General features: G+C 40.9%; 1 protein-coding gene and 1 pseudogene across 6 annotated transcripts in view; both read right to left on the bottom strand.

Moving 5' to 3' along the window:
* The window catches only part of TMEM135 (transmembrane protein 135), a 354887-nt gene that overhangs the window by 270356 nt on the left and 66355 nt on the right, over window positions 1–18176 (bottom strand). For 2 of the 6 annotated variants that reach the window (XM_054438030.2, XM_054438031.2), the window contains exon 1: window positions 2465–2797. The exons of 1 other annotated variant lie outside the window; for it this stretch is intronic. In XM_054438030.2, coding sequence (XP_054294005.1) covers window positions 2465–2605 — 141 coding nt within the window. In that variant the 5' untranslated portion in view covers window positions 2606–2797. Of the gene's footprint in view, window positions 1–2464; window positions 2997–18176 lie in introns of those variants that run through there. 3 more of the 6 variants (XM_054438028.2, XM_054438029.2, XM_054438032.2) reach the window with 3 other exon arrangements.
* LOC129007305 (heterogeneous nuclear ribonucleoproteins C1/C2-like) lies at window positions 14576–16130 on the bottom strand (annotated as a pseudogene).

Here is an 18176-nt window from a genome sequence, read left to right as displayed (position 1 = left end):
ATGGAGCTTTGCTCTTGTTTCCCAGGCTGGAGTGCAATGGCACGATCTCAGCTCACTACAACCTCCACCTCCCAGGTTCAAGCAATTCTCCTGCCTCAGCCTCCCAAGTAGCTGGGATTATAGGCATGTGCCACCACGCCCAGCTAATTTTATATTTTTCGTAGAGACGGGGTTTCACCATGTTGGTCAAGCTGGCTGGTCTCGAACTCCGACCTCAGGTGATCCACACGCCTCGGCTTCCCAAAGAGCTGGGATTACGGGCGTGAGCCACCACACCTGGCCTGATCCCTTTTTAAAGTCCAATTTCTTTCCACCATACCACCTTGCGTCTTAGTACATGGGGGTATATATTTAATCAACTATCCAACACTTACAAAGAGAACAGCTATATGTCCAAGTAGCCCCACCCATACCTACATGGATAACTGAAACAAAACTGTCATGAAATAACGCTTATCCTTAGTATGCGCAATGTGTCCTAACATTTTTTATTTTCTTCCATTTCACTTAACATAAAATAAAATGCTATTCAGTTCCCACTAATTTTATTTCACAACTACCAACGAGTAGCAACCCAAATTTTCAAATACACAGATGTAAGGGTACAAGGCCACATGAGATGGAAAACGTATCCTCAATAAGTACTTAATCTTGTTGGAGATATAGTAGTAAAATACAGCTCTTTTCCTGAACACCCCCAACCTACCTTGCTGGAGTAGGAGAACCTATGTTCCTGTTGCTGCCCTGAATGTCCCTATCATAGACTATAATCCATAAATTGTCTAGGCTATTGATATAACAAGTATCAGGCATTCAACAAATATTTGTTAAGTGAATGAATTAATGAATGAAAAGTGCTATGGATTTTCAGAGGGAGAATTAGATAGCATAAACTCTCTTTCCACCTATATCATAATTCTCTGACGGCAGGAACAATCTTTTCTATAGTTGTATATCAAGAGCTCAATAATGTTTGTAGATGTTTTATTTTTTACAAATCTGAGCCTTATGCAGTGAGCTGTGATTGCGCCACTGCACTCCAGCCAGAATGGCAATACAACAAGACCCTGTATCCAAAAATAAAAACAAAAAATCTGAGACATAGACTGGCCACAGTGAATGTGGAAAAGCAGATAAATATGAATCTTTGCCAAAGAAAATCAAGGAAAAAATTTCCAGCTCCGATAATAATTATTGGCCTCTACTCTAGATCTTTATTATTCAAAGTGCAGCCCCCACCATCAGCATTACCACGAGTTTGTTAGGAAAGGAGAGGCTCAGGCCCCACCAGGACCTAATGAATTAGAACCCCCATTTTAACATAATCCTCAGAGGATTCCTAACATACATGAAAATTTGAGAAACATCAGTCTATACAATAAAAATGAAATGGGTGCCTGCAACCTCAAACAAAGTCATCACCTTCTCCTGTGTTATCTCTGAAATACATAATCAGACTTTTCAAGAAGTACTACAGATACAGCCATGACACACTTTCAGGAACATTAGGGTATAAATCTAAATTACTTCAATGAGAAATAATAATTGATCATCTGCTGAATATTGAAACTTTTAGAAGACATACAAAAAATATGATCTGTCTTCTTAGGACACAAACTGTAAGGCAAGAAAATGAGACAATGCACTTCAATGGCCAAAGTAATAATAAATCTTTAATATCAAGGATAAGGTTATTGAAAAAAAGATTTTGCGGAGAACATTTAAGAGAATCTTTAATAGTCCTCAGTGTTACATATACATACTGCCAAATACTCCCTATTAATTGCCCTATATGTAAAGCTGTGTAACAGAAGGTCCTAGGTGACACAAAGTCAGATGTCCTAACCAAGTTCACTGACTGAAAGACTGGCATCACCCTTTAAATCACCACACACAATCTCAACCCAGGAGTCTGTTCTGTAAACTTGCAAAAACACTTGCAAAACCCCCAAATCATAATCTTGTCATCTCAAAACTGAGTCAAGATCTGAGGCCACAGGGGCTTAGGGTCAAATATGCCTTCTTCATTAAAAAAAAAAAAGCAAAATAAAACAGGGGAAACTAGATGAGGAAAGATTGCAGGTCCTTGTCACAGCCTCGCTGGCCTACAAATACCTCTCCATCACAAGGCAGGCCAGAGGAAAATAACGCTGGTCTTTGAATTAACGTTTTTAAGTGTCCTAAACTTAATTCTAAAAGTTGGGAGCCATCCTCTTCCTAGCAACAGGCATTCAGATGACAGCTCAATCTCTAATTCCCCTCCTCCTTCTCCTGCGCAGGAATTGGTATATCCTCCCCTTGCGACCTCCCCCTTCCCCCTATCGACCCCCTAAAACACTCCGACCCCTCCAAAAGAGAGCCCGACACAAGGCAAGTCCCCCAGAGCCCCTCGGGAGCACCAACTGCAGCCCCCGGCCCATCTTCCATACCAAACTCGCCCTGCGGGAGGGGTGACGGGTCTCACCAAGTACAGAGGAGCATAGATCTTCAGGGACTCCTCCAGGGCGCCCCCGGTGATCTGCAGGAAGGAGACCCGGCAGGAAGGGTGCCAAGTGTGGCCGATCTCATAGCAGTTATGAGGGATGGACTTGCTGAGGGCCGCCATGACGAGGAACAGCGCGGAGAAGACAGGAGGGGGAGAGCCTGAGCCCTGCAGGGAGGGGCGCGAGAGCCCAGCCGCCAGCCTCTGGCCCGGCCAGCAGCCGGAGGTGCGGAATGGAGGGGAAAGGTCACGAGAGCGGGGTTACTCTGGGCCAAAGTCCTCGGATGTTGAGCGCTCGGCGTATCGCAGCTCAAGGGGGCGGGACGCGCACCGGGGAGGCGGGGAGAGGCGGCGCGTGCGCGCTCCCTCAAGAGGGCCTCCGCTGGGGCGCGTTCTCGCGCGGCGGCGCGGCTGGGTGAGCGGAGGAAGAGAGGATCTTCGCCCCCAGAGCTGAGGCTGTACGCGAGGGAGCGCAGCTCGGGGACGCGCCGCCTCCCCACCCCCGTGACGCCGTGCCTGGCTCCGGGGCGCGAGCGCTATAGCAGGTGCGCAGTAGCGGGTGGCTTGGGTCAAATTGTACTTCAGCTTCCAACGCCAAGCCAAGTAGAGCGGAGGGTAGTGGAAGAAAGGGATTAAATGTCTTTGTTGGGAGCTGGTGGAGGAAGAGGGTTGCCAGAGGAATGCCTGGGACAAACGTCCTCCCCAGCACTGGGAGCTCGCCTTCCCGAGAGTCCCAGGTAATAAACAGCTAGGGCTGCCTGCTAGTTGCAACTAACTGCCCCCAGGTGCTGGGCTTTCCAAGCTCTGTGGTACCTGGGAAGGCTTGAAAAGTCTCAGCTATGTTCATACCCCGACCGTGTGTGGGGAAGGGCAATAGGTCATCCTGTCCAAACCTTACGCAACGGAGCAATCCTGTCTACAGCATCTTTGATAGGTGCTTATCAACCAAACAGCACACACAGTAGAGGCGGCAGTCGTGTGTTAGAACTCAGACCTGGCTAGGGAACTTGGCCAACAATTAGCAAGGCAAGGGTCGTGTGTTGCTTGAGTCATATAACCCCTCTGTCAATTTCCTAACATATAACAAACCTGCCAATTTCTTTGGATTTCTAAATTCCATAGTCTCTTAAAGCAGAAACGAACTACCTTTAGAAGAATTCCATTCTAATCTTCTAGTCTTCATTCATTCATCTACAAATATTTACTGAGTCATTACTATTTACCAGGCACTGTGCTAAGGAAACAAACAGAAACAAGAGAGACAAGATTTTGATTTTCACGAAGCTAGTATTCTAGAGGGAGAAGACAGAAAATAAGAAAGAAAACTGAACAAGATAATATCAGATAGGTGTAGTTGTTTGAAGAAAATAAAAGAGAAATACTCAGATGAAAAGTCCAAAACAACAATGGCAAAAAGATAAAAGTTTCTTTCTCTCAGGTAAAGGTAGGCAGTCCTAGAATAAAATGGTGGCTCCATAACGATTAGGGATCCCAGCCTCTTTGTGACAGTTTGCTATGCCATCTGCTACCTGTGATTTCCACCCTAACTTAGAAAATAACTCTGTCACCTAACATGACATCAACATGCTAGCCAGGAAGACCAGCAAAAGGGGAAGAGAGGCCGGGCGCGGTGGCTCACACCTGTAATCCTAGTACTTTGAGAGGCTGAGGCGGGTGGATCACTTGAGGTCGGGAGTTTGAGACCAGCCTGGCCAACATGGTGAAACCCTGTCTCTACCAAAAATACAAAAATTTGCCAGAAGTGGTGACACGCTCCTGTAATCCTAGCTACTCAGGGACTGAGGCAGGAGAATCGCTTGAACTCAAGAGGCGGAGGTTGCAGTGGGCCAAGATCACACCACTGCACTCCAGCCTGAGCAACAGAGAAAGACTCTGTCTCAAAAAAAAAAAAAAAAAAAAAAAAAAAAGGAGGTCGGGGAGAGAAGGGCATACTTCCTCTTTTTAAGAAAACTTCCGAGAAGATCCATACAAACTACTATGACTTATGTTCCTTGGACAAAGCCTAATCATGTGGCCACACTTAATTGCAAGAGAGGATGGCGAATACAATCTTTTTTAATTAATGGGACAAATGCCCAGCTGACATTTGAGGTTTTATTACTGAGCAAAATGGAAAAAAACAGATATTAGAGGCAACTAGCAGTGTCTGCCATAGTTCTACGTCTCTGGCTACCCAAATATCCGGGCACACCATTCTTTCTACAGATAGACATACCTTCCCTTTTCCAAGGGAGACAACCTAAAATCCCATGCAGTTGCTGAATCCTAGCCAAAGTCCAGAATATTCCTCAGGACCAGATGCAGATCTCATGTTAAAGTTATCATCCCCCTCAACACATCCAATATACAATGGTAGAATAGGAACAAGATAATCACAATTTTTTTCAAATGTCCAATTCAGAAACTAAGAAGATCAAAAACACAGCATAAACTTATCCAAAAAATTACAGAAACAGCAGTGCAGGCTTATTTTTTTTCAATAATCCATTCCTGAATATCTATGATCCTTCCACAAGAAAATGCTAAATAGGAACTTAGTTTTAAATGGGAAAAAATAAAATGCATTACATATCAACCAAAAAATTCTTAACAAGTATTTAAAATATAGTATCAAATATTAACAAAAAATTATCATGTTAAGATGTACAATACTATACAAATAACATCTTATTCACCAAACAATTAATACGGGCTGGACACAGTGGCTGATGCCTGTAATCCCAGCACTTTGGGAGGCTGAGCTTGGTGGATCACCTGAGGTCATGAGTTCAAGACCAGCCTGGCCTATGGTGAAACCCCATCTCTACTAAAAATACAAAAGGTAGCCAGGCATGGTGGTGGACACCTGTAATCCCAGCTACTCGGGAGGCTGAGGCAGGAGAATCGCTTGAACCTGGGAGGCGGAGGTTGCAGTGAGCGGAGATGGTGCCACTACATTCCAGCCTGGGCAACAGAACAAGACTCCATCTCAAAAAAAAAGATAAATTTAATATGATTGTTAACTCTCAGTTGCTTCTGAATGTAATAGCACAATATAGTTTTCATGCCTGATAATAAACAATATGTTTACTATGTGGCCCAGCAATTACACATTAATAAATAAGGAAATTTTAAAATTACAATTAAAACCAGGTGGTTTCTTTCAGTTAACTGTTTTTTGTTTGTTTTGAGACATGGTCTCACTCTGCTGCCCAGGCTGAAGTGCAGTGGTGCAATTACGGCTCACAGAAGCCTGTATCTCCTGGGCTCAGGAGATCCTCCTGCCTCAGCCTCCTGAGTAGCTGGGACCACAGGTACACCACCACACCTGGCTAATGTTTTTAAATTATTTGTAGGGTCTCCCTATGTTACCCAGACTGCTCTTGAACTCCTGGGCTCAAGCTGTCCACCCACCTCAGCCTCCCAAACTGCTGGGATTACAGGTGTGCACCAACATACCTGGTCCTAATTAACTGTTAAATGGAGACTTGAAGCATAAAGAAATTTGAGAAAAAGGGGATGGTGCCAAAGGGGACAATGCTGATGAGTTGGGTGGCAAAGGGGTGATTTCAGGGAAACTCCCAAGTTCAAAAGAAAGGATACTCTATCTTTTCTAGTGCAGATATGGAGATTCCAAAACAGGAAGGCATTGATAAATCCTCAGGGGAGATGATCTGTGCTTTAGGATGCAAAAAAATTTGCAAAATGGAGCAGTATGCAGTAAACCAGTAGCTTACATTTGTAAATTTCTTTATATGGTATTATAAGATATAGCAGGCTGTTTTTTAAAAGAAAGCCTTCTCTTCATGCCACCATTAAGTTTAAAGATAATGTTAAACATTGCATCTGCATGGGTCATTTATTCTTTTAGGTTGGCTATGACAGTGGCTTGACTGGATACTTTCTGGGGGCTTCATTGTTTCTTCTTTTTCATTAAGAAAAGGCGGGGAGGGCTTTAGGGTTCATCAACAAGGTGAAGCAAAGAGTTTCTCCAAAGAAGGTGCACAGTGAATGAAGAAAACTAATCTGGCAATTTATGATGGAATTCAAAGGCTTTGAAGAAACGCCAAGATGAAAATTGTGGCTCCTTTCTATGTGATGGAAGAATGAAAAAAAAAAAAAAAAAAAAAACCAAAGAAAGTTGTTGCTCTTGTAGGATTCTAGTTTTGAAGATGTCAATGTCAATGAAAAAGAATGGAAGAGCTCTTAAGATCTAATGCAGAGGATTTAACGACACTAAACTAGTTTAGATCTACATGCAGTCATTGTAGAAATAATTATCAGGCACAAGTACAATGGCAAAGTATGGCAAACTCGAAGTATGACACTGTAGTAGCTCTTGATTCCAGCAACAGTCAATAACCAAGCTTTTCACAATAGCTACGTATGATTCAGATTTTCTTTTCTTTTTTTTTTTTGAGACAGTCTTGCTGTGTCACCCAAGCTGGAGCGCAATGGGACGATCTCGGCTCACTGCAAACTCCGCCCCCTGGGCTCAAGGGATTCTTCTGTCTCACTAGCTGAGATCAGTGGCGCCCACCACCACACCCAGCTAATTTTTGTATTTTTAGTAGAGATGGGGTTTCACCACGTAGTCCACGCTGGTCCCAAACTCCCCGACCTTAGGTAAGTCACCTGCCTCGGCCTCCCAAAGTGCTGGGATTATAGGCATGAGCCACCATGCCCAGCCATAATTCTAATTTTCTACTAATTTTCGTTGCAACATAACTTCAGATTTTTCCTTACGTCATTTTATTTAAAATATTGAGTTTCTAAGATGTAAATATATATTTTAATATTCAAATCTGGAGTATTAAAAGATACATATGCCCTTTCAGTCCAAGTAGGCAGTGTGTCTGCCAATACAATTCTCTTTAAGATTTTGGGGACTTAATATATATCAAATTATAATCCACTCCAATAGAAAAAAAAGCCACACTCACAAACCTCTGTGAGACAAACACTTTCCATCTTGGGCTGAGAGTAAGAAAGCTGATGGAAAACACCCTTATACACTTAGAAGTGCTTTTGTCTAGCTGAAATGGTCTAGGTAAAATGGCTTTAAATCTTTGTACAGTCTTTACAAAAAATCTAAATAGCTGCACCCTGGATTGTACCTTCCCCTTAAGGCAGTGCCTTAGTTGTTTCACCATCTGGAGAGGCTGGAAGTGAAAAGCAGTTTTATTTTTGAACCCAAAGTTCCCAGACTGTGTATATTTTCTCTAAATTTTGCTTAAAAATGAAATTGTTCCTTTTATATCTCACCTCTCTACATCTTATCCCACATAGGTTTTTTTTCTTTTTTTAATCAGTTGGCATTTTCAACAGTCTGTCTGGAAATTTCCTTAACCGCAAATACGCCGGTTTGTTAGATATATTTTCTATTTTCTGCCTTTCAGCATGCAACAGTGTTGCCAAACTTTCTGCCACTGTATAACAGGGATCCCTTTTTCTCCAGCCTTTCATAACAGTTTCCTCCCTTCAAGCCTTCAAAGATTGTACAAAAAACTCTCCAGTGGCCTTACAAAATATTCAGGTACATACACTGTCTAGAATTCTCAGCATCTATATTAGTTTGATGTTACCAGTACTTGGAAGCTACAGCTAAGGACACCATTCTCTCCAAACCCCTACCACTCCAACCACAGAATTTAAAAGTAAAAGATAATTTGGGAGGCTGAGGTGGGAGGATCACAAGGTCGGGAGATCGAGACCATCCTGGCTAACACAGTGAAACCCTGTCGCTACTAAAAATACAAAACAAATTAGCTGGGCGTGGTGGCAGGCGCCTGTAGTCCCAGCTACTTGGGAGGCTGAGGCAGGAGAATGGTGTGAACCCAGGAGGTGGAGCTTGCAGTGAGCTGAGATGGCGCCACTGCACTCCAGCCTGGACAACAGAGCGAGACTCCGTCTCAAAAAAATAAATAAATAAATAATAATAAAAAAGATTTATGATTATTCTTTGAGAGGAAAAACACAAAATCAACATGTAGATGTGTACAAGGAATGCTTTAGAGGCCAGCCACATCTCTCTAAAAACAGTAGACTTATGCAATAACATATCTGTAGAAGACAAGTGTATTGATAGAATTGGAAGAAAAAAAAGGAGGAGCCCCCTGAGGCAATTCAGGTGCATGCCTGGGAGTGAGAACTGCAGCCCAGGGACCTCAGGAATTAACTATGTAATGGGATGCATAGCTTCTCCTGGACAGATGTCATTAAACAATTGACTCATCTAACTAATGTTTTCTTTCTGAGAATAAAACAAACTTGTATTACGGTTTGGCTTCCCATGCAGGTCTGTCTTGAGAGACAGAATGGTTATATATTAGGTAACAGATATCCCAGTTTGTATGAGAGGCTTTAATTTTCTATTGTTATTTAATAAATTGGCATCTTGATTTATGCATTCATTTATAAGCTTGTTTTATATCACTTAGCCTGAGAAAGGAAGAGCCTCCCTGATATGCTGCCAAAACCAGGTTTTTCACCCTGGTTGTTCGTGGCGGTGAATTCTGTATTAGCCAAGAATGGTTAGGCTATGCTGAGATACCACATACACTCTAAATCTCAGAGAATTTAAAATAAGAAAGATTTATTTTGTGTTTACACAAACTCCAAAGCAGACTGGCCAGTTCTTCAGGGCAAGGGCAACCAGTGATTCAGGAATATAGCCTCTTCCATCTGCACTGGGCCTTCTGTGGTCACTTTTTTTTATTTTTTCCTTGCTTCTTTGATTTTTCATGTGTGCATAATTTTTAGTTCTTTTGCATAGCAGCATGCAAAAAATTTACATGTACAGCTTGATGAATTTTTAAATTTGCCTTTACTGAGACTACTATTTGCCCTGAGACTGCTATCCAGATTAAGAAAAAGTATTTCCATCACTCCAGAAGGCTCTTTAGTGCCCCTTCCCAGTAAATACACCTGCAAACAGAGGTAACCACTATTCTCACTTCTAGCATCATAGCTTCATTTTGCCTGTTCCTAAAGCTTATAGTAACAAATGCATACGTTGAATATTTTTTGTGTCTGGCTTTCTTCACTCAAGATCTTGTGCATGTTGTTGTATGTAGCTATAGTTCATTCATTTTTATTGCTATATTGAGTCTATTGTGTGAATATAACACAATTTTTTCATTTGAGGACATTTGTGTTGTTGCATGTTTGAACCTATTATGAATTACCCAGCAAGGGACATTCTTTTACTTGACTTTTGTAGACGTATGCTTTTGTTTTTCTTGAGCATATACCTAAGAGTAGATGTGCTACGTCATGGGGCCAGCATACATTTAACTTTCGTAGATACCAATCACTGCTTTCACTTTTAAGGGCCAGGCCTGGAAGTGGTTTACATCACTTCTGCTTACATCCCATTTCCAGAACTTAGTCACATGTCCCCAACCTTCCAACAAAGGAGGATGGAAAATGTAGCCTTTCCATGTAACCAGGAAAGGAAAATGAAATGATATTTTGTTAAGCATTTTGCACCATCTCTGTCACAAATATCAACTGCAGGGTCAGGCTACCTGTAAGACAACCAGCTAACCTCCAATGATTCTCTTCCATCGTTGTGAACTGTATGACTCTTTTCTTAAATGAATATATGTGCAATAGTATAGCTTACTATAAATGAACTAATGTAAACTGATCATCATCACATAGTTTATATATATATTATATATATATATTATACATATAATATATATATACATATTTTTTTTTGAGACGGAGTCTCACTCTGTTGCCCAGGCTGGAGTGCAGTAGCACAATCTCAGCTCACTGCAAGCTCTGCCTCCCGAGTTCACGCCATTCTCCTGCCCCAGCTTCCTGAGTAGCTGGGACTACAGGCACACGCCACCACGCCCAGCTAATTTTTTGTATTTCTAGTAGCTGGGGTTTCACCCTGTTAGCCAGGATGGTCTCGATCTCCTGACTTTGTGATCCACCCGCCTTGGCCTCCCAAAGTGCTGGGATTACAGGCGTGAGCCACCACGCCTGGCAGTTTTATATTTTTAATAAAACTTCCAGTTATCATAATGCCCCTTAAAGACAAGATCTATTTCTTATACATCTTTATTACCTTCTGTACCAGATAGCACAGTGCCTTGTACACAGAACATGTTTAATATTTAATAAAAGAAGTCTTGGTGGGAGGGAAATTTGAAAGCACTGTACTCTTGTTAAGGCCCATTGTGGTGGCTCATGCTTGTAATCCCAGCAATTTAGGAGGCCAAGGCGGGTGGATCACCTGAGGTCAGGAGTTCGAGACCAGCCTAGCCAACATGGCAAAACCCCGACTCTGCTGAAAAAATACAAAAACTAGCCGGGTGTGGTGGCACGCACCTCAGGAGGCTGAGGCAGGAGAATCGCTTGAACCCAGGAGGCGGAGGTTGCAGTGAGCGGAGATCACGCCACTGCACTCCAGCCTGGGCGACAGAGGGAGACTCTGTCGCAAAAAAAAAGAAAAAAGAAGAGTTAGTTACTTTGTATTCTGCCTACCATTCACTCAGATTGCAACATTTGCCCCTAAGCACAGAGCTTACCCCTTTCCTTATCAGAAGCCTCTGCCAAACATAGGAACAATGTCTTATTTGTTGACCATATTGTAACTCTCAATTACTCATTCTGGGATTTGCTATGTCCTCAGTGTTCTTATTGCTATGCTGTGTGCCTGTTTTTCATGGTGAGGCGCCTCTTTCTTTTCACAATTCCTTTGAAAATCCCTGCATGACATGCAGTACCAGCATTTTATTTTACTTTGGGAAGGTTCTACTGCTTTTTTAAAACAATACTTTTTTTTTTTCTTGAAACTCAGATACTTAAAACAACTGCAAGTACTTTGAAGTCAGGGACCATCTCTTGTATTACTTTGTGTGACAGATGGTGCTTATAATAGGTTATCAATATAATCTTTTAAAAGAAATGCTATTGTTTGCCTTTTGCAACTGACAGTCTCACTTGCAAAACTGAGACACATTTTTGCTGAAAGTAATTCAGAGAATTGATCTATATCAAATATATTAAAATCTTCAAAACTGCAATTTCCTCCAAAATTAACACAGCCCCTTTAGTGCCTAGCCCAGGATCTACTATATAGGCACACTCAACCATTTGTTGGATTAGTAAAATGCAGAGATTATATATACTTATATAGTTAAACCTCTATAGATAGCACTCACAGTAACTTTCTTATTTAAAGACTCAAATAATGGGCCCTATATTTTTTCTCTCTCTAAAGTTTTCAATATCTGTTTTCCCAAAGTCTTAAGTACATGTCTAAACATGCTCATCAGTCATATCCTTGCACATTACAAACACTACAAATTCTAAGATGATGCAGATACTTTTTATCAAAGATCTTATCACTTTCACAGTACAACTCAGTATCCTATTATAGTTAGAATCAAGTCCAAAGGCAGAGGTTTTTCCTTATTAAGATTAATTCGTAAAAGACAAACTAATGTGCAAGAATTTATTTGATGATCTGCTTTTAATAGAATAAGACATAATAATAGTTGAAGACTTCCTTGCTTACTAAATCTCTTTGGATTAGTTTGTAATCCCTTTTGGAAATATATTTTCCACATGGTCTGATGGACAAAGCCATCTGTTATATGCACTCAAAATAATGCATATTTCCTTTTTTTTTTTGAAACGGAGCCTTGCTCATTTGCCCAGGCTGGAGTGCAGTGGCGCGATCTCAGCTCACTGCAACCTCTGCCTCTGGGTTCAACCAGTTCTCCTGCCTCAGCCTCCTGAGTAGCTGCTATTACCGGTTCACGCCAACCTGCCTGGCTAACTTTTGTATTTTTTTTAGTAGAGACAGGGTTTCACCATGTTGGCCAGGCTGTTCTTGAACTCCTGACTTTGTGATCTGCCTGCCTCAGCCTCCCAAAGTGCTGGAGTTACAGGCATGAGGCACTGCACCCGGCCAATAATGCATATTTTCTATCTCTTTTTAAAAGTATTATCAACCAGATTCTTTGTATTTTGTGCCTATTCTCATGTTTGAAGATTTTCTTCCTTAAAATACTACATTCCATATACTTTTAGTCTGACTATAAATTAGCAATATTTTTAGAAGAAATTTTGGAGGATCTATAAACATTTTACTTTTTTTTTTTTTGTAGAGATGGGGGTCTCCCCATCTTGCCCAGGCTGGTCTCAAACTCCTGGGCTAAAGCAATCCTCTCGCCTCAGCCTCCAAAAGTGCTGGGGTTACAGGAGTGGGCCACTATCAGCATTTTAAATGTCTCTATCCTGTAACCCAACAATTATACTTCTAGGCCTCTACCCTATAGAAATACTAACATAAAACTGAATCACGCATTATTTATAAGAGCAAAAAATATTTAAAATAATCTAAACATTCATGTTAAATAGACATGTATAAACTTATGATATATTTATATCATGGAATGCAGATAGCAAAAAGGATAAGGTAGATCTGCACATGCCAATATTGAATAATATTTATGATATTCAATTGGGAATAAGGGGAAAAAGAGCACAGAGCTCTTTTTTTAATATAGAATGAGCTCATTGTTTAAAGAATAAAACATATTGGGTGTGTATATATATATATATTTGTATATATGTTTATGTAGTCATTTAAAAACGTGTAGGAGAATATACAACAAATAAAGGGATAGGCAGAGCCCTTTCACCTTTTACTTTATATATATATATATATAAAATATATATATACACACACATATATATACACATATACACTAATATATTATTTAATTTTTTCCCCACTAGTATGCATTATTCTTATATCCCAATACTTCCTTCTAAAGAAATTTTTATTTTGTTAGAGTTTATTTTTAGGTAATGAGTGTTAATTTTTCTGAACGTATCATTATTTTGCCTTCATTCTACCTCAAACTAATGACAATTTTGTTATCTATAGAATTATAGACCAGGCACGGTGGCTCACATCTGTAATCCCAGCACTTTGGGAGGCCAAGGCGGGTGGATCAACTGAGGTCAGGAGTTCAAGATCAGCCTGGCCAAGACGGCAAAACTCCATCTCTACTAAAAGTACAAAAAATTAGCCGGTCATAGTGGTGCTCCAGCTACTTGGGAGGCTGAGGCAGGAGAATCGCTTGAACCTAGGAGGTGGAGGTTACAGTGAGCTGAGATCACGACACTGCACTCCAGCCTGGGCAACAAGAGCGAAACTCCATCTCAAAAAAAAAGAATTATAGATTCCAAGTAAATTTCCCCTCAGAAGTGTTCATAATATTCTCTGATTGTTGTTTGTATTTCAGTGAGGTCAGTGGTAATAGCCCCTTTGTTATTTCTGATTGTGTTTATTTGAATTTTCTCTCCTTTCTTTTTTATTAGCCTAGCTAACAATCTATTTTATTTTTTTATTTTTTTCAAAAAACCAGTTCCTGGATTCATTGTCTTTTGAATGGTTTTTTGTGTCTCAGTCTCCTTCAGTTCAGCTCTGATTTTGGTTATTTCTTGTCTTCTGCTAACTTTGGGATTTGTTTGCTCTTAGTGCTCTAGTTCTTTTAGTTGTGATGTTAGGTTGTTAACTTCAGATCTGTCTAACTTTTTGATGTGGGCATAGAGTGCTATAAATTTCCCTCTTAACACTGCTTTAGCTGTGTCCCAGAGATTCTGGTATGTTGTATCTTTGTTCTCATTAGTTTCAAAGAACTTCTTGACTTCTGCTTTAATTTCATTATTTACCCAAAAGTCATTCAGGAGCAGGTTATTCAATTTCCATGTAATTTTATGGTTTTGAGTGAATTTTTTTTCTCCAAATTCCTGACTATTAAGCCAGGATTTGTTTATTTTGAGGAAAAAAGGTCCCAAACATCAGGCTGTTCACAAAAATAATTCACAGTATCAACTTTGGAAAACAAATCATAAGACAATAACAGTATTTTTCTGGAGGATGCATTTGATTTGCCAATTCTCATTCACAAAAATACATTGCTACATTTGTGTTGAACTGCCCCACACAGCACATTTATGTGGGGGTGTAACACACATACTTCTAACTCAAAGCTTCTTTCAGGAGCTACTCAACTCCTGAGATTGCCTTTGCAGTTAGGGAAGCATTTACTGAACTTATGTATGAATAAAAAGAACTGTACTCCCTGCATAACAAGAGATTATTCTGGAGACAGTTGATAAAACCCATACATCCTTTTTATTGTTAAGTCACAAAGAGGTATCAAAATTAAAAGCAAAAATTACAGGGTAAGACTTAACAAAACTACCAGGAGCATCATAGGAAGTGAAAATGGGACTAGGAGCAGGGCAATATGAATTAATGAACATAACAAGGACAAGGATTGGGAGAACAGTGAGCATGTGCTGAAGATATTAGGGGAGAGGATCTGGTGAAAATTTTGATCTTAGACAAGCACCTAGGTAAATAAACAATGGGATAAGATTTCCAAAACCCACCATGTGCTTAAGAGTCATCCTCACCATTGGCGCTGTCTCTGTCATCCTCTCCTTCCTCAGCCTCTTTTTCATCATCCTTGATCAACTTCAGCTGGTCATCCCCCATCTTCACTATCATCATCATCTAGTAGGTTCCCCTTTCAGGAGAGACATCTGCACCCCCCTCAGATTCCATCTTCACATTAGTCTCATCTCTCTTCATGGAGCTGATGCTCTGCTCCTCTTCTGACTTATTCTTCATCTCTACTGCTTGTTTGCTCTGTTCCTTTTCAATTTTTTCCAGGTTTTCCAGGAGATAATCCACTTTTTGTTTTTTATCTGTGTCAATTCCTTCTTAATGGCCTGAAGACCATCTCCTTTCAACTTTCCAGACTTGGAAGATCCCCACTATTCACTCTTAGAATTGAAGCTACTTTTGGCCCTTCTTTTTTTTTTTTTTTTTTAGATGGAGTCTTGCTCTGTCACCCAGGCTGGAGTGCAGTGGCGTGATCTCGGCTCACTGCAACCTCTGCCTTCTAGGTTCAAGCGATTCTCCTACCTCAGCCTCCTGAGTAGCTGGGATTAACAGGCGTGCGTCACTATGCCTGGCTAATTTTTGTATTTTTAGTAGAGATGGGGGTTTCACCATGTTGGTCAGGCTGGTCTCAAACTCCTGACCTCGTGATCCACCCACCTTGGCCTCCAAAAATGGTGTGATTACAGATGTGAGCCACTGCACCCAGCCACTTTTGCCCCTTCTTGAGGTGTTTCCTGATACACAGTGGCATTTTGATGGTACTACAGCCCAAGAAATAGGAGAAAAAAGAGGAACATGTGCTGGGTAACTGTACGTCCTGCCATAATAATCCCACTGAAAGTCATAGTCCAAATCAAAAGAGGAGCCATATATCTCTGCTACAGATCATTTCACACCTGCTTTTACTAGGTTCACTTTTGGCTCTGCAGCCAGGATAATATCTAAAACCTGGCCAGCAATCATTCTGCCATTCTCTCCTGCTACAGCAGCCTAGGCATATCTTTCATTAACATACTGAACAAAGGCAAAGTTCTTATGAACCGAGCAACCCACAATTTTGCCATACTTTGAAAAGATTGCCTCCACATCAGACTTCTTGACCACAAGGGTGTTGAGATTCCCAAAGAACACACAGGAGTTCATGGAGCAAGGATCTTTCTTGTTGGTAACATTGCTGGCCATTGTGTTTGATAATAAGATTTCTCACAAAGCTGAAAACAGGATGGGGAGGGAGAAGGGGTTTGATTCTGGGTCTCCTACTCCTGGGTTCTATGTGGAGACAGCCAACTGCTGCTTGAGGTTGGCAGCAACAGGCCACAACAGCTCAGTCTTTGTCCCTTCACAAAATGTTGAGTGAATTTCTTAGTCTTGATTTCTAATTTGATCATGCTGTGGTCCAAAAGATTGTTTAATATGATTTCAGTTCTTTGGCATTTGCTGAGGAGTGTTTTATTTCCAATTATATAATCGATATTAGAGTATGTGCCATGTGACAATGAGAATAATCCCTATTCTATTGTTTTGGGGTAGAGAGTTATGTAGATATCTATCAGGTTCATTTGATCCAGTGCTCAGTTAAGGTCCTGAATATCTTTATTAATTTTCTGTCTTGATGATCCAATATTGTCACTGGGGTGTTAACATTTCCCACTATTATTATGCGGGAGTCTAAGTCTCTTTGAAGGTCTTTAAGAACTTGCTTTATTAATCTGGGTGATCCTGTGTTAGGTGCATGTATATTTAGATAGTTAGATTTTCTTGTTAAATTGAACTCTTTACCATTATGTAGTGCCCTTGTCTTTTTTTAACTTTGTTGGGTTAAAATCTGTTTTGTCAGAAACTAGGATCACAACCCCTACTTTTTTCTGTTTTCCATTTGCTTGGTAGGTTTTCCTCCATCCCTTCATTTTAAGCCCATGTGTGTCATTGCAAGTGAGAAGGGTTTCTTGAAGACAGTAAACCAATGGATCTTGGTTCTTTATCCAGCTTATCACTCTGTATCTTTTAATTGGGACATTTAGCCCATGTACATTTAAGGTTAGTATTGCTATGTGGAGATTTGATCATGTCATCATGATGTTGGCTGATTAGTTTGCAGACTTGTTTATGTGGTTGCTTTATGGTGTTGCTCATTTGTGTATTTCAGTGTGTTCTGGTAGTGACTGGTAACTGTCTTTCCTTTCCATATTTAGTGCTTCCTTCAGAAGCTCTTGTAAGGCAGGTCTGGTGGTAATGAATTCCTTCAGCGTTTGCTTGTCTGAAAAGGATCTTATTTCTCCTTTGCTTATGAAGCTTACTTTGGACAGATATAAAATTCTGGGATGGAATTTCTTTTTTTGAAGAATGTTGGCCAGACGCGGCAGCTCACACCTGTAATCCCAGCACTTTGGGAGGCTGAGGCGGGTGGATCACAAGGTCAGGAGTTCGAGACCAGCCTGACCAACATGATGAAACCCCCGTCTCTACTAAAAATACAAAAATTAGCCAGGATTGGTGACGGGCACCTGTAATCCCAGCTACCTAGGAGGCTGAGGCAGGAGAATTACCTGAAACTGGGAGGTGGAGGTTTCAGTGAGCCGAGATTATGTCACTGCACTCCAGCCTGGGTGACAGTGTGAGACTTCATCTCAAAAAACAAAAACAAAAACAAAAAACAAAAAACACTGTGATTGCATTATGAAATTTTTTTTTCATAAAAAAGACTGCCCTGTAAGCAGGCATGGCCATACTGGGGCCCCGGGAAAGGCCAGCAAACCAAGAAGTGCTCAGGTTGGACCAGCCCCATCTGATGTGCAAGACTGCCCTGCAGAGACCAGGTTTGACAGCTTCCCTGGGGCTAAATTCTCTTAAGAGAGCAAGTCAAGCCTAGAAGGATGGCCATCCCTGGCTGTGCTCCACTACAAATACTCTGGCACCAAACCCTCGGCTCCACATCAGCTGGCTTGCTGCCCCCCACTTCTCTAAGTAGCTCTCTCTGCTACCTCAAGTGTCCATGGTGGTCGAGGGAGCTGTTCCACTTGTCTGCTTCTAGTCGGCCATCTTGTCCTCCTCTGTATTTTATTTTATGCATTTAAAGGTATTATTCTGAGAAGGGATCCATAGTCTTCACTAAACTGCTAAAGAGATTCCTGGAACAAAAACATTTTTTAAATGCCTGCATTAGATTGTAAAATTCCTGTAACCTCCATATATATCTCTTAGCTTTTCTTTTCTGTTTCAATCTTTCTATCTTTTTATCTCTTT

Source organism: Pongo pygmaeus, chromosome 9 (genome assembly GCF_028885625.2).
Source record: "Pongo pygmaeus isolate AG05252 chromosome 9, NHGRI_mPonPyg2-v2.0_pri, whole genome shotgun sequence".
NCBI lineage: Eukaryota > Metazoa > Chordata > Mammalia > Primates > Hominidae > Pongo > Pongo pygmaeus.
The sequence above is the reverse complement of the archived record's forward strand: the minus strand, read 5'-3'. Positions and strand labels throughout refer to the sequence as shown.